Genomic DNA, 16912 nt, shown 5'->3' with positions numbered 1-16912 from the left:
TGGTGACGGGTGTGAAGGGTGGCTCGGGGTGGGGCAAGATGGGAAGTTCTTGGAATAGTTCGGGCAAGACATGGTGAAATACTAACCTGAGAGAATGTCTTTGGGGGTGGGGAAGAGGAGACAGAAGGAGGTGTTGGCCAACAGGAGTGGGGGAAGGGGCAGGGAGAATAAAATGCCCTGCACATTGAGCCTGTGGAGCTGCCAGCAAAGATGCTGGAAGATGCATTGGGGTCTGCAGCCAACAGGTCAAACCCACCCAGGTGCCTGTTCATTTATAGCACTTGAGCTTAAGGATGTTTTATATATATATGTATATTTTTTTTAATGGTTGTATAAGCCTCAATTTTGCCTCAACTTGCAAAGCATCAAATATTTACTGTCTGACCCTTAAAGAAAATGTTTGCTGACCCTTGACTTGGAGGTCAAGCAGGTTAGGGAGTTGATGTATGTGTGGCTGTTGCTACCATTTTTAAGTACTTACTGCGTGAGCAGCAGTATTCCGGGCAGTCACATCCATTGCATCTAATTCCATTCAGGGGTGGGTGTGGCAGCAGAGTGGTCGTGAGCCTGGACCTCAACCATATGGGGCTGAGTTCCCACCAGCAGCTTCGCTCAGCCTCAGTTTCTTTGTGTGACACCTGGAATAACCATTTTCTATGGCAAATATGTCTCTAAGCAATAATGATTAGCTGTTGAGTTAGTTTGCCAGGACTGCTGTAACAAATTACCACAAACTGGGTGGCTTAAGAAAAGTATAAGTTTGTTCTCTCCCAGTTCCGGAGTCTAGAAGTCTGACATGAAGACATGGGCAGCGCCGCTGTCCCTCCAAAGGCTGGAGGGGAGGATCCTTCCAGCTTCTGGTGGTTGCCGGCAATCCTTGCTGTTCTTGGCATGTAGACTCATGGCTCCAGTCTCTGCCTCCATCTTTACCTGGCATTCTCCCTGTGTGCTCATCTCCTTCTTTTAAAGATTCTACCACTTTGGATTTAGGGCCCATTCTTCCAGTATGGCCTTGTGCTTGCATGCTCAGTCACTCAGTCATGTCCGACTCTTTGCAACCCCATGGCCTATAGCCCGCCAAACTCCTCTATCCATGGGCTTTCCCAGGCAAGATTACTGAAGTGGGTTGCCATTTCTTCCCCCAGGGATCTTTGATCAAACCTGCGTCTCTTGCATTGGCAGGTGGATTCTTTGCCATTGAGCTACCTGGGAAGCCCAATCCAGTGTGACCTCACCCAAACTAATTATGTGGGCAAAGACCCTGTTTCCAAATAAGGTCACAGTTACAGTTTCCAAGTGGATGTGAATTTTTGTGAGGAGATACTGTTCAACCCAGTATAGCTGTTTAACTCCCCAACTGGGTGCCAGGTGAGGCTCAAGGAAGTTGAGTGATTTCCAGAATCACGCAGCTAATAAGGAGACCTAGGATTTGAGTTCACTTTTAGCCCTGACCTGAGGTCAGTACTCTTTATGCTACAATAGGTAGGATGCCTGCTAGAAAATTGTTTTATCCTATAGGCAGTCAGCAGCCACTAAAGGTTTGAAACTGAAGAGTGACTTCTGAACTGTGATAAAAGTAGCAAATGTACATTGAGGGTTTTTGTGCATCAGGCATGGTGCTTTGCACTGGATTATATTTATTTAAACCTCATGGAAGATTTTGAGGTAAATTCTCTCATTATCCCCACTTTGCCGGCAGGAAGGCGGTGAGCCATAGAACCTAACTGTGAGCTCTTGGCATGCGTCCCCCGAGTGCAACCTGGTTCCCAGGAAGCTGCTCCCATTGGCTGAGTACAGACCTGCAGAGGCTTGTTAGTAGACCAGGCTCGAGGCAGGCTTTGAAAGAGCAGGTGAACTGAAGACACCTGTCAGGGAGAGTGGTAGGACTGGTGAGGGGTGGCTCTCTTGAATCTAGAGTTATTGTTTACTTGCTAAGTCATGTCCAACTCTTTTGTGACCCCGTGGACTCTAGCCTATCAGGCTCTCCTATCCATGGGATTTCCCAGGCAAGACTACTGGAGTGGGTTGCCGTTTCCTCCTCCAGTGGATCTTTCCGACCCAGGGATCCAACCCACGTTTCTTGCATCTCCTGCATTGCAGACAGATGCTTTACCACTGAGCCACCAGGGAAGCTTGAGTCTAGAGTTACCTTTGAAGTATTAAGTTTGAGTGACAGAAAGTAGTGATGCCAAGAATAGAAATAGGTAGGTTTAAGAAAAGAAAGATTAGAGGGAAAGAGAAGGAATGGGGCTGAAGGGATCCTTAGAAAATCCCATTTTCTGGACTTTTTATTATATTTCGTTATATTGACATTTGTGATTTTCACAAAAGCCCACCTATTGCCTGCAGTGAGAAATCTTTATAAATGCTAGTAAATGTCAGCATGGGTAATCTATAAGTTTTCATGTGTTTTGAGTTATATTTTATGTCTTTTAAAATACTGTATTTCTATTGGTAGATTGTTTTGACTTCAGTTGTTTATTTATGATTGGTTCAGGAAGTCTAGATGTGGCCAGTGGAAACCTGGTCCCCACCATTGGCAGAAAGCAGGGACACCCCAGGGCCAAGAGTGTGCTTAAGTTTAAAACTGTTGATTTAGGAATCTTCCCCAAAGTGTAATGATTGTAAAGTGATGTGAAGTGCCGATCATAATGGCCACAGCAAACAGCACTGTAGGAAGCCATTAATGCTGGGCTGCTCACCACTTAGTACCCACTGTAGCTTAAGTAGCAGCTGGTAACGCTGGGGTTTACAATTACATTTCTAAAGTTAAAAACTAGATATTATTTGGGAAGAATACTTGAAAGAAAGAAAAAGATCCTTTGAAAACATTGTTCTAACTGTAGTAGTAACTGCAGCCCTCTCAGAAGCGGTCCTGGGGATCACGGACCTGGCTTTGGATGTGTACCTAACATGTCTGTCTCTTTTCTAAAGGGCCAGTGCCACCTCACTCTATTCCTTCCCCCATAGAGAAGGGCCTGTCTGCTTAGCAGCTTCTGTTAGATTTATGTCAGTCTGTGTGCGTGTGTGCTCAGTCGTGTGACTCTTTTACGACTCCATGGGCGATAGCCCACCAGGCTTCTCTGTCCATGGGATTCTCCAGGCAAGAATACTGGAGTGGGTTGCCATTTCCTTCTCCAAGGATCTTCCCAGTCAAAGGATTGCATCTGCATCTCCTGCATTGGCAGGCGAATTCTTTACTACTGCACCACCTCTTAGCTTGGGCCTCCCTTTATCTTCCTAGAAAAAAAGAAACTTAAGGTTTTACATTTGGTTAAAGGTAGTTTCCAAAGTCCATTTTAGTCTTAGGTATAGGTATGTTTTGTTGTATGTCAAAGGTCATTTAAATCCAAAGTGCTTGGCAGCTTGCAAATATCCCTAATGCTGCTTTATTTGTACAGACCTATACCCATGTGTGTATATCAGGAAACAAAAGGATTAGGAATTAGGAACTACCCACTGTGCACCTCAGGCATCAAGTGTATTCTCTGAATTTTAACCACACTATGGATTCTGTTTTACAGCATCAGTTGTTTTATTTGAGTTTTATTGTATGTTCATGATTATCAAGAATATTCCTTCTACCTTATTTTATTATGATTCTGTGGGTAGAAAACCTTTAAGAAAGAAAATGATACATGTTTTTTAATCTTCAAATTTTGGTCTTTATCTCTCTTTGCTTGGCCATAAGCACATCAACGTTTTCACCATTGTATCCAGAGTCTTCTGAAATAAAAACACTATTTTTACAGTATTCTCTTGAATCTATCACCCTAGTATCTTTATCATGTATTTAACACTTAATATAAGCTGAAACACGAGAACCTTTATTATATATAACATTTTCTAGCTGTGAACAGAACAACCTATGCTACCAAATGAGCCACAAGAAATATAATCATATGATTTCCATCTTCATTTCTGGACAAGGTGAGCTGTATGGATGTATGTACATAGTGAGTAGAAGTAATCCAATGTTTTAAGATGTGGTGCACGGCAGTGAATGTTTTCATTCATACTAAATGTCATCCTTCCTGTACACTTCTGCTGATTGCTGAATGGAGCTAAAAGAGCTGCTTAATTAGGAAATAATAAGACTTTTACCAGAACAAACAGCTTCTTATTGTATCTTCAGGACCCAAACTTAGAGGCCTGAGTTCTTTAAGGTTCTTTAATTTTTTTCATCATCAAGCAATCAGGTCTTTGTTGTTGTTATTATTATTTTATTTTTTTTGTAATTTATTATCCTGGTCCTGACCCTCTCTCTTTTTTTGGAATGACTCAAAAGTTCTCATTGTGAATTGAAATTGAAAGTGAATTTTAAATTACTTGTATCTTTGAATTTTGATAGTTCTTGGCTCTAGGGACATTTTGTCCCTTCAAAAAGTTGCTCTCACCGACGAGTTCAGTGGTACTATTTGCACGCTCTCAAGTTTATTTACATGGTCCAAATCTGGAGCCCACTTAGTCAGACTTGATGCAGGAATAAATAGAATTGTGAGGGCCTGGAGGCGGTTCGTGCGTGCCTGCTTGGTTGCTCAGTCGTGTCCTACTCTTTGCGACCCCATAGACTGTAGCCCTCCAGGCTCCTCTGTCAATGGGATTTCCTAGGCAAGAATACTGGAGTGGGTTGCCCTTTCCTTCTCCATGGAGGTGATTCATGGGTTGCTTATCCCAACATGAGGCTTCTGGAGGCTTGGTGTGGTGTGGTTCCCTGTGTTCTGGGCCTGGTCCGTGGGGCTTTGAGGTCTCAGGCAGGAGGCAGCCCCAGTTGGGCAGGTACAGGGAACTGCGTGGGTTAGGAAGCAGACCAGATTCACATGTAGCTGACACCTTGTAAAGTTATTTACCTTGCTTAAGCCTCTTGTCCACCTCTGAAAACAAAAGAGTCATCCTTGCTTTTCTTTCCAGGTTAAAGATAAAAAAAAAACAACAGCTAGACATGCGGAGTACAGACCAGAGCTTTGCATAGAGCAGGTGCTCACATGGGACTGTGTTCCCTGGATGGATAGCCATCCTATCCTGCCCCTTTTATGTAAATGTCAGTCTTTGTTTTGGGAGCTATTTTACTAATAAAAAAAATAAATAAAAAAGTAAATATTGGAGCAGAGAGAGGGGAAGAAGAGTCAACGAGTGGGTGGATGGAAACCGAAAGGAGGGAGGAAAGTTTAGGGGGAAGGAGTTACTGGGGAGTCAGCAAGGACCCAGGGGTGGGTACCAGTGATGGGAGGGTAGGAGCGAAATAGGCCACGTTGGCCAAATTAGCATTTTCTTTCAATATTTCACAAGTACCAGGGAATGAAGAAAAACAGGTCTAGCTCATGCAGCTTCTGTACAGCTGTCCCTGTGCCCTTCAGCCCGTCTCCTGTTCTGTTCCTCACTGCCTGCGTTTTCTGGGCCAGGGCCCCAGGAAGACAAAATCTTGTTAATGTTCTTGGCACATTCATGATTTCAAAATTAAATGAAGCGCTTACTTTTTTCTTCTAATTCTTTTTTTTTTTTTTAAGGAAGAAAATGTAGCCTTTGGATCCCTGTTGCTTAGTGACTGAACCTTTTGTATAATTGGTCCGAGGAGGGACAAAGCATAGGAGAATAAGAGATTTGGTTAAGGAAAGGAAGGCAACGTTCAGGTGCAGAGACTAGTGGGTTGGGAGCCTTTGGAGCAGCCAGCAAGCCTAGGGGGTAGGGTGGGGCCTGGGAAGGTGAAGATGGAGGAGAGGGCCTTAACCAGAGAAACTGAAGGGAGGCCAGATAAACTCAACTGAGTTTAGAGCCTCCCTGGTTAAAATGTCTGAGGCACTGCAGTATGTGAGTGGGTTGGGTTTTTTTTTTTTTTTTGCCCCTTTCTGGTTTTGCTGGGTCAGAAGTTGCCAGGGCAGTGCTTTCTTTCTGCAAATCAGAAGGAGATGATACAGCAGGGTTCAGTGTAGTGTAACAGTGTCGGCTAATGTGCTTTATACTTCAGCTCATGGAACCGATCAAAATTGACACATGTAACACGGAATGATCAAATCTGTGAAAACAGGGTTGAGCAGCCGTCATTGCTTGAGGGCAACAGAGAGCCAGCTGGTTGACTGTCGCTAACTGCCATCCTGTTCTCTTCTGCCCTGGCATCACTGTTTGCTCTCTAGGGCTCAGACATCCCTTCCAGAGCAAGGCAGTCTCTGGCCAAGCCTGAAATCCTACCGCATTTTCTACATGTATGTGTATTACTTTTTAAATTGCAAGGGAAAAAATAAACATTATATTTTTAAAAAGAAAACTGTGTACAGTTTCCAAACATATTTCCCTAAGCAATCGCTCTCAAAATTTAAAGAAGTGAAGACTGTTCCTGACTGTTGGCTATTCTTCACATGTTCTCTTTGACTAGATGATACCAGAGCTTCAGTGCTCTCATTCTAGAAAAACCAAAATGGCAATGAAATGCTTCCTGAACAGTTTTACTGATGTACATAATTTAATGGCATGCTGTGTAAATAATGTGATGCTTTTGAAAATGGTGCTGACTTCCTGGATTGTAATTGATCTATGAGTTTGAGCCCTTTAAGGTTATAATAATAATGAACTTAATCATGTGATTGGATTCTTTTATGTGTCATTATTTTGTGTTCCCCACAAGTGTGCATAATATCATTCCTCTAAAATTGAGTGCATGTGGGTTATTAATTAGGATGCTCCTTCTGACCTGAGCATGCTTTAAAATTATGCTCACATTGGTAAAATACCGAGAGCATGGGAGGAGAGGAGTGGGAATGAAGTTAGGACATGAGTTCTGCTGGGTTTGGTGATGGGAAATGGGCAAAATGCCTTTCTCTGAGCCTGAGTAATTTCAATAAGTATCAAAATGAACGCAGTTAGGAATTTTGCATGTACAGAGTCAGCTAAGAATGCCAAAAAAGTCTGGGAGATTTGTTAATAGCAGGTCCTAAAGCAAAGTTGAAATACTGGTTTAGTTTTCCTTTTATGACTCCAAATGTAGAAAGGGAAGGACCCTTTTCAAGAGAGTGGAGCAGAGGCCCTGACTGGAATGTTAAGTGGAGAGTGGCAGGGCTGGCAGGCAGGTAGGAAGGGCAAGTTCTTTGCTAGGAATTAGCTGTGGGACTTTGGGCAAGTCACAGCCTCTTGCTAGAGAGACTGAAAAAAACTGTACCAAAACCTCGTTTAACTTTCACAACCTTATAGCTCATTGAAAAAAAAAAATCGGAGACCCAACTCTGCCCTTCTTACCAAAGGACTCAGTTCTTCCAGCTTCCCCAGTGGTAGTGGTAGAAGTCTGTCATGGTCCTGCTCCATCCTTTCGAATAAAGGTTTAGGCTGATCAGTTCCTGAGTGAACTTTCTATCCTGTGGAAATCCTTTAATAATTTGTCCAACTATTTTAATAGTTAGATTGAGTGCTCAGCTGCAAGTTCCTTCTTAGCCTGGAAGCCTTTTTAGGAGGGGTGACTCTGTATTATGAAAAGACTCTTTGGGGCCCATGGACTGTAAGCCCACGAGGCTCCTCTGTCCATGAAATTTTCGAGGCAAGAGTACTGGAGTGGGTTGTCATGCCTTTCTCTAGGGGGTCTTCCCAACCCAAGGATCAAACCCGCATCTCTTATGTCTCCTGCATCGGCAGGCAGGTTCTTTACCACCAGCGCCACCTGGGAAGCGCATCTCTGTATTCCTTTCTGCCTCCCCGCCACAGAGATTCCCTGGGGAAGAAACACCTGAAATGTGTCCAACTCAGCCCAGTGTCCTGCATGGGAACTAGATTGCTTCTGCCTGTTGGGGAGCACAGTCATGGGTGTGATGGAAATACATTGCCCACGTTCATGAATACCTTTTCCTGTATTTCTAATACCCTTTAAGAATTTATTTTTAGTTGTGTAACTTGGGGAGGCTGCACCATTTTTCATGTATTACCTTCTTGTTATTTTGTCTTGTTATTGGCTATAAGTATCTTAATGAAGAATGTGTTCATTGTTCTGTAATGTCAGTCTCTTCTTACTTAATATCAGAATTTAATGATTGCCTCTATTTTCTTTTCTTGATAAAATCTTATTTTGTCCATATATAACCCCATATAATGTTTGTCTTTTAGCCCGAGAAATAATTTTGTAGTTATGTACTTGTGTTCCTACTCTGAAATATGTTTCCTTCTGATCCCTCCTATTTTTAATTTTCTTTCACTTTAAAACAGTTGCCCTACCCATGAGTTTTATGGGTCTTTTGTTTAATCCAGAAGCAACCACTTTTCACCCTAGGCTTTATTTTATAAGTTCTCCCCCTTATTGTTTGATTTTCCTTACTGTTACAAAAGCAGGGTGACAGTGTGATGTTTGTGACAGCAGAGGCCTGGTAGGGTTAGATTCCTCCTAAATTAGCCACTATCAAAGTACAGCTTTTGGGGGAGGGGAGTTTGGGGGTCAATGGGTACGTGTATGTGTGTGGCTGAGCTCCTTCCCTGTTCACCTGAAGCTATCACAGCATTGTTAATCGGCTCTACCCCAATGCAAAATAAAGTTTAAAAAAAAATACAGGTTTTGAAAACCTTTGCCTGTTTTTGTATTGACTGCGTGATAAAAGTATGCGTTCCTGTTGGTCTTTAGATTCTGGGCCATGTTTCTAGCTTTTATTTACACTCCTCTTGGGTTTGGTACAGCTGAGAGAGTACTTAAAATATGCCGCAATGTTTGTTACAACTCTGCAGCTGGTTACATTGTACCTCTGCAGTTGATTCTTAGCTACAAGTTAATATTTTAAGCTATCCTAGAAGTAACAAGTCTGTAGGGATCTAACCCTGCCCCCAATAGTTTTCTTTCTCCAACTCTTCACTCTGTAGAAGCGAAACCTGATTGAAAATGTGGCTCTCTCTGCCTTGTGATGTTTAATATTTTAGATTTGGAAATATGGGAAGCGTAGATGTGTGTACAGATAATTCCCAGTTTGAGAACTGGCAAATAAACTGCAAGAATACACCGTCTGTGACAAAACGTAAGTTCTAGTTCTAATAGTAAAACTATTTTACTTATATCTAATGGATGTTTGTAATACATTTCTATTGGAAAAGTATGTTCCCACTTTGACCTTGAGAGAAGCCAGAGTTTAGAAGTGCACTGGGTAGAAGTGGGGTAGAGGGAAGCTTCAGGGAAACTCCAGAAAGTAGTTCTGTTCATCAATTCCCCAGTGGTTTTTTCTTTTTTTTCTGTATACTCTCAGACAGTAAACTAATTAACTTCCATAATTAGCTTATTGAATGATTTGACTTTATCTTTCTCATAAGAAAACACACTAAACCCTTAGTATTTGTTAAAACTGTATGGGAAAAACTAATCAGAGGCTTGTGAGGTGAATATTTAAACGCAGAATGGTTTTCTTCTTGAAGGAAATAATTTTTTAACTGTCAATAATATTTTACAAAAGATAACTTACTTTTGGGGGGCTTGGGGTTGAAGGTCTGTGGGTTGTCATCCTGAAATGTAACAGCCAGATGCTTAGAGAACTGGATTGCTGTCAACTCGGGAACTCTTTCGATTTTTCAAAAAGTATATTGCTGTCAGCCTGTTTTTTGTTAATCATCTTTCTTCAGAAGGTGGGTCTGGAGGGAAACCAATTTAACTACATTTTAGTTAAAAGACATTGTGGTTTTAAAATTTGCTCCAAATTCGTGGGTCCAATTTTGTGAAGACATAATCTTCCTTGATTACACCGAGCACTCCCTCTTCTACCAGTTTGTACATTTATAGAATGCTGTTCAATACCTTCATTTTCTATCTTGTGTAGGTCTTTAATGGTTTCAGGCATGTAAATCTTGTCACCTCAAAAAACAATTCGAGTCCCTAAAATAGGAACCTTGTCTCTTTCTGATAAACATATTTCACCTGTTTCCTTGCTCCTTGCAATCCTGATGCATTATGCTAATAGATTTGAATTGTATTAAGTGCCTTAAACCAAAATTCCAAGTGAAATTGCCCTTTGGGTGCTTCTCTTCAGTGGTTTGTTCTGTTCTTCCTATTTTGCAAAATAATTTTTGGCTGGGCTATCCAGCTGCACTAGAGCAAACAAAGGCAAAGCCCATCCAGGGATTGTATGTTACTATTTTTGGTGATAGTTCTTGACTTATATAATTTTCCAGTAGAATCTAAGTCGGTGAGAAGGGGGGAGGTGGGGGGAAGACAAAACCTCCCACCCCCCCATGTAAGTTTGAGTTTAAATTTTCAAAATAATGAAATATGTGCTGCCTTTTCGATTTTTTTTTTGTAGCACCCTAATTGTATGCTTCAAAGATAAGAAAATCAGACATCTTATAAATATTAAAAGGCTTTACAGGCACAATTAATGAATTGAATGAGGCTACTAAGATTCCAGAGGGAAATTTTCAACACCTCTATGGTTTATTTTACATGCTCACAAGGTCTCCTGATGTGCACGTCAGAATAAAAGCCAGGGACCAGCAAGGAAGGTGAAAAGAGAGAAGGGGAGGGCAGGAGCCCCTGCCCTTACCCCAGCACCCTGCTTACCAGCCCACTGTGCCTTTTTGTCTCTTCAGTCTCCAGTTTCTTTTCTGAATATTTGTGGTGTTTGCTTTGAAGTCAGTTCTGTATTCAGATCCCATCTCTCCCACCTCTTACTGGGTTACTGCTAACTTCGGGCCTCAAAGAACGTGGGTGGCTTTCTCAGTTTCCTTGTTGTAAAACAGCAGTAATGTCTGTAGCAGAGTTGCAGCAGGGTTAGAGTTGGTACACAGCAAGTGCCTCGCATATTTGATGACTGTTTTAGGCAGCTCCCATTTACTGTTATCTCCGCTTATTCCTGCCCCCACCCTGGCACCCTTCGTCCTCAGCACTGCCTGGCACAGAGCAGGTCCTCCAAGCGTTTTCCCTTGTGACATGATTACATTCTCTTGGAAGAAGCCACAGTCAGTTGCCATGCAGAATTCCGTGCTTTGCGGCTCTGTCACTTCACGCCATGGCTGTGCACTGGCCCTCAGTGTGCTTTCTCAAGGTGTCTTCCTTGAGAGTTCCGGAGGGTGGGGACTTGAACACTTGGTGTGAGCCCCGCCATGTGCATCCCCCTTGCCGGCTCTGTGCTGTCCTTTTGTGTGTGTTAAGTTGCTTCAGTCGTTTCCAATTCTTTGCAACCCCACGGACTGTAGCCCGCCAGGCTCCCCTGTCCATGGGGATTCTCCAGACAAGAATGCTGGAGTGGGTTGCCATGCCCTCCTCCAGGGGATCTTTCCCACCCAGGGATCTAACTCATGTCTCCTGCAGCTTCTGCGTTGCAGGTGGATTCTTTACCGCTGAGTCACTGGGGAAGCCAGGCCCTCCACAAATGCTGGTAAATGAGCTGAGATTATTGCCCCAGAAACCCAACTGTTCAGGGCTCTGTGTTATTTACAAAATAAATTCATAGCTGGGAGAAGAGTGAGTCTTCGATTCACAGATCCTTTTTAGAATGTACACTCAGAAAGCTTGAAGGCGACAAATGCCAAAAGGTCTTTAGGCCTTGGAGAGAGTTAATACTTGTACTGTGTCCAGGAATTTTGAAAATGTATTCTGATGTGATTCAGGTTGTGAAAACGTCAGGCTTGTTCATTTGTAAATTGGTTTTTACGGATGCATGTCTGCAGGCCTGTGTCATAGAATGTCGTATCTGAGAAGATGGTGATCTCATCTGGAGGCTGACGAGCTGCAGGTTCGTTGACCTTGGCACCGCTCAGGGCCAGGTTTCTGAGTTCCTCTGTGCTGGACTCCAGTGACTAGAGCAAGTGACCCTCACAGCATATTCCCGGTACCCAGCTGCTTCACGGCTGCACAGGGATCTGTGCAGGGCAGGGCTCCAGTGCCTGTCCTCCATGCTCAATAGCAGGCACCTCGGCCCTGAATCACACGAACAGTCAGATCGCCTGAGACTCTGCTCTCTTGATGCCTTGTTTCAGCTTCCCAGGTGGCTCGGTGGTAAAGAATCCACCTGCCAAGCAGGATACACAGGTTCCTTCCCTGGATCAGAAAGATCTCCTGAGGAAGGAAATAGCAACCCACTCCAATATTCTTGCCTGGGAAATCTCATGGACAGAGGAGCCCAGCGGGCTATAATCCACAGGGTTGCAAAAAGAGAGTCGGACATGACTTAGCAACTAAACAATAACAGCAAGCTCTCTCTCAACCATTTTCAGTGTAAATTTCATAGTTTCATATTCTCAGTCATCTTTTAGGTAATTTTTTCTTTTCTTTTTTAGTTTTCTGTCTCATGCTTTCCTAGTTTATTCAACTTCAATTTTTATATATTAACGATGACACTTGTACAAATATAATGAACATAAGTTCGCTATAAGAAATTATTCTTTTCTGTCTCTAAGGAGGAGGAGCGTTCTCTGTTTAGTGTAGACCACAGGCAGGCAGGTTGCATTGCTTCTTGAGTCTTGTCTGCTGTGGGGGAGATGTTAACAGGGCCATTCAAGGTGATGGCTACTTAGGGGATTGGGTAGGGGTCTTCCTGTAGCCCAGTTAACATGGATGACATCTCCACTGTGTGGTCACGGGGGAAGCAGGGTATTCTCTCTGCTCCAGGGCTCTCCTGCTTTTCAGGTAAAGATTTTTAGAATAAATAAATGAAAATATACAAACATACATACATTTATATCTGTAACATTTGTTGTTGATGAGTTTTAATTTCTCAGGTCTTTGAGTTGTGCAAAAAAAACAAAACAGTCTTTAAGGATTTTATTTAATAGTAGGTTTACTCTATTTTGTAGATTTGAAGAAATTTAGATACAGGGCTTTTCCCCTGTATATTTCACCATTGGCTAAAACAACATTTCCACAACAAAGCTGCTCAGCTTCCCCGCTGCCTTCTAAACAGGTTCCCTTTCCCTCCACTTAGCATCATCACATCCTCAGACCAGCAAGCCTGGTGCCCTAAGTGTTTCTCTCGTCTTTCATTGTGGTTCAGTAGAATGGATGCATGTGGGGTCAGGAATCTGGATTCTTGAGCTGGCTGTGCTCAAGTGATTTGAACTTTATCATCACTCATTTTTAAGAACACATGAATAGTCTTTATTTTTCCTACCTCCTATGCATCCTCAGGCTTTTGTGCTTTTTTTTATGACTGTGCTTCTAGGGGAAGATCTGCCCTCCTGTGGCACTTGCGACAGAAACCATCCTCTCCACCCCACCCCATCCCCAACCCCCCGGCCCGCATCCTCTGGTGATGTTTCTTGGCCGGAGGCTATGACACTTCTGGCTTCATTCCCAGGTGACTGTTAGGGCAAACTCAACACTCACTGATCTTTACAGCCTGTAAGGAGAAGGAGGCATATGTTTACTGCACAGGGCCATTATGCTACAGGTATGGACCTGGTAGAATGTGGAGTCAGAATCAGGCATGCCTGCAGTATGCTCCACTTTAGAGATGACCTTCTTAATGTATGTGTATATAGTGGTGTTGGTGGCTCAGACAGAAAAAAAAAATCTTATCTGCAATATGGGAGACCCAGTTTTGATCCCTGGGTTGGAAAGATCCCCTGGAGAAGTGAATGGCTATCCACTCCAGTGTTCATGCCTGGAGAATTCCATGGACAGAGGAGCCTAGAGGGCTAGTCCATGGGGTTGCCAGGAGTTGGATGTGACTGAGTGACTAACACACACACACACATACAGAGTGGTGTTACACTTTGTCCCTTAAGAATGTTAAAATCGCAGAGTTTCTTGGTTTGTCTTTTTAGGAAAAATTCCTTGCAGTTTTTGTCTATAGTATGTAATATCTCTGCTGTTGGAAGAGATGAAACATACTATTTGGTCAATGGCAAAGGCTAGTTTTGATAAGTGAATTTGTAGCAGTGGAGGTGTTTTCAGAAACTTTACCAGATTTCTTCTTTTTTAATAAATAATTATAGTCACCCCTTTAAATGCCAAAGGACTTCAAAATAGTTCAGGCAAGTATTTATAATGCCCAACATTCTGTTTACTATGTAGCTGTAACACTGGGATACATATGTATTTTTTATTTTTTTATATGTATTTTTTAATTAATTTTTTTTTTTAAACCACAGGAGCTCTTACCAAAGTAAAGGAGAGTAGGCGACACGTGGAAGAAGGGAAGATGGAAGTCCAAAAGGCTGATGGCATTCAGGATCGCTGTAACACTATTTCTTTTGCTACTTTGGCTGAAATTCACCACTTCCATCAAATTCGAGTAAGAGACTTTAAATCACAAATGCAGCATTTCTTACAACAACAAATAATATTTTTCCAAAAAGTGACGCAGAAGTTGGAAGAGGCTCTTCACAAATATGATAGTGTTTAATGACTGGACGTTGGATTGTGGACTTTTTTTTCAGTTCAAGGATAATTTCTACAGCAGAATACAAACTGCTATCAAAGAACTATTGCCAACTATCAGCAGTGGTACAAGGATGGTTTTGTGTTCAACTGAAACTGGGCTGAATATATAATTATGTAGGAAAGAAGCAGTTAATATGTTTATATAATAGAAACAGTACCACACATTGTAACTAAATTATACTCTGTATGCCTACACTACCATTGTAACTTTTGGAATAATGAGTATACTATTTGCCTTATTGCTTTTTGAAGTATGGGTATTTTAGTGCATACTTTGTAGACCTCAAAACCCATGAAGGGTCTCAAAGAAGCTGGCTGGTTAAAAGCCTGCTGTGGATGCCTTTTTACTCTCATAGATTGGGATTACCTAAATTCAGCCTATTCTCTGTTTACAAACTCCAACTAGAGCAGCTATGCGACTTTGTGCCTTTAGACTCTTGGTTTTTCATTTCTCCACCCCGTACCCTCTTTTTAAAGCAACCACAACTTTTCTGATGGAAAGAGTGAAAGGCCAGTGCCCGTAATGACGAACTGCTGGGAACCTCCTGTTGGCGCTGGGGGCAGGGCGGGAGGATCAACTGTCACCAGCTTGCCCAGCGAGTTTTGTCTCCTGATAGATGCTGGCGAGCACAGCGGAGGGAGCCTCACGTTCACCTTCAGACAGGGTGTCTGTTAGGGAAGAAAATGGTGCCACTCTGCTCCCTTAGATGCTGCAGTAGCTAGTCTCTTCACTCAAGTGTCCTGGAAACTTGACATGGAGATTTAATCGAACATGTCTTACAACCCGGAGAAGGGGTCTAATCTGTTGGGGACACGAGCACAGAATCAGTGACAATACACACTCGGTTTTAATTCTTATGAGAGTTTTCTTTTTTTTCTTTTTTTAGCTTGAAATTTTTCTTTTTAATATTCAGTGTGTGTGTGTGTGTGTGTGTGTGTTTTAATGGATCTACACTGTTAACTGATTGAGACTCCACTGTGATTCACTTGTTTACTTAATCAAAAACTTTTTCAGGGATGTCTATAAAATTCAGTGTTACACGTGATGAAAAGTAATGTTGGTTGATCTAATGAGGGACCAGAAATAATTTCTACTATTCCAAATGCTGATGGAAAAAAGTAATTTTTTTCTTTAAGTATTGATAAGCCCCCAGGACATTTAACCTTAAAAATTACTTTAAGTGTATTCTTTTATTTCTATAAGGGAAATACAAATGGCTGATAAATACCAAAAATATTCAAAAGCAGCTTAATCTAAAAAGCACAAAGAGATTTTGGTTTGAAATACCAGAATCTCAATGTTTTTATAGTTGCTGAGCTCAATAATGTGATTCTTGAGTTTACAGATTGTAAAGCTGTCACTGAAAGGTTAAACTGTCTACTGTTTTTAATGAAGTCAAACTTATGCTGCCTCAGAAATCCCTGGGTATTCAAGTGGTAACGTAGAAGTAAAGAGGTCAGTTTGAAATGTTGGTGAGTCACATTGATTAAAAGAAAAGGGTCAATTTGCAGATAGTCATACAAAGTGAAGGTTATTGAAATGATTTCTCAATAGCACATTTACTCTAAAAAGTAATCTCACATGGGTTGAATTTTTAAGATCAGATTTGATCAAAATTTTATACCTTAGGTAACTTAGAGCCAGATTTAACATCATGTGGCTTTGTCTCTACTACCGACATGTGGAACTGTAACCAAATATATTGTTCTCTAAAAAAATAACTTTCTCCTGTTGATTGCAAGATACAGTTCTATAAATGAAACCCATATATATATATATGTTAATTTTATTGCAGAAGTTTAGAGATGATAATGATAGCATTTAATTTAAGTTTGAGTCTGTATTGGACAAATAAGCACTATGCTTTTCAAATGATTGGAAAATCATTTTTATTTGCCTCCTTTTTTTGACAGTGGTTTGACTTTTTGTTTGTTTAAGTAAAAATCACTAAACTTGTGCAATGGTAGCATGGAAATTATCTGAGGTGTCTTGTATGATTGTGCTTTGGCCAGGGTGGACATAGTTCAAATTGTAAGAGCTAAAGATAAAAGAGGAAGAAGGTATAGGTTCATGCTGCCTATTTAGAAGAGAACTTTCATTCTTCAGAGCTACATAACATGATAATGCCACTGATTCATAAGGGGTTTAAATTAATTCTATGGGGTAGGACACCAGAATCATTAGTGTTCATTTTCATCTAAGGTTTTTATCTCTCTAACGTTCTTGGTCCTATTGAAACATTTCAGTATACAAAAATACTGCGATGTTAATACCCAAGAGAAAAGCCATCATAATGTGTATGCTGGTCATTTTGATCAGTGTGGTACAATTTTTTAAAAATAAACTATCATGCCCTTCATGCCATTATTTGTCTTTTTTTCTATAATTCATAAGTTTTGATTCAAATATGTATTTAGAACAGGGTGTGCACTTGAGCCTGGCTTTGCTATTTTAATTAGAAACAGTTGTAGTTGTTCATGTGCTGAAACTGTAATGCAGCAAGACTGGTTCTGCAGCTGTGCACTGGGACTCTTACTCTTCTAGGCTCTCTTATCTGAAGGTATGTTTCAAACCTGGAATAAGGGAAC

At 41.6% G+C, this 16912-nt stretch overlaps 1 protein-coding gene across 1 annotated transcript in view; it reads left to right on the top strand.

Annotated features, from left to right (window-relative positions):
• The window catches only part of SNX18 (sorting nexin 18), a 28716-nt gene extending 12033 nt beyond the window's left edge, over nucleotides 1-16683 (top strand). Inside the window, exon 2 of the mRNA XM_019982943.2 lies at nucleotides 14032-16683. Within this exon, the coding sequence (XP_019838502.2) occupies nucleotides 14032-14285 (254 nt within the window). The 3' untranslated portion in view covers nucleotides 14286-16683. The remainder of the gene's footprint in view (nucleotides 1-14031) is intronic.
• The last annotated feature ends 229 nt before the right edge of the window (nucleotides 16684-16912 follow it).

Source organism: Bos indicus, chromosome 20, assembly GCF_029378745.1.
Source record: "Bos indicus isolate NIAB-ARS_2022 breed Sahiwal x Tharparkar chromosome 20, NIAB-ARS_B.indTharparkar_mat_pri_1.0, whole genome shotgun sequence".
Lineage (NCBI taxonomy): Eukaryota > Metazoa > Chordata > Mammalia > Artiodactyla > Bovidae > Bos > Bos indicus.
This window is presented reverse-complemented; position numbering and strand designations above follow the sequence as displayed.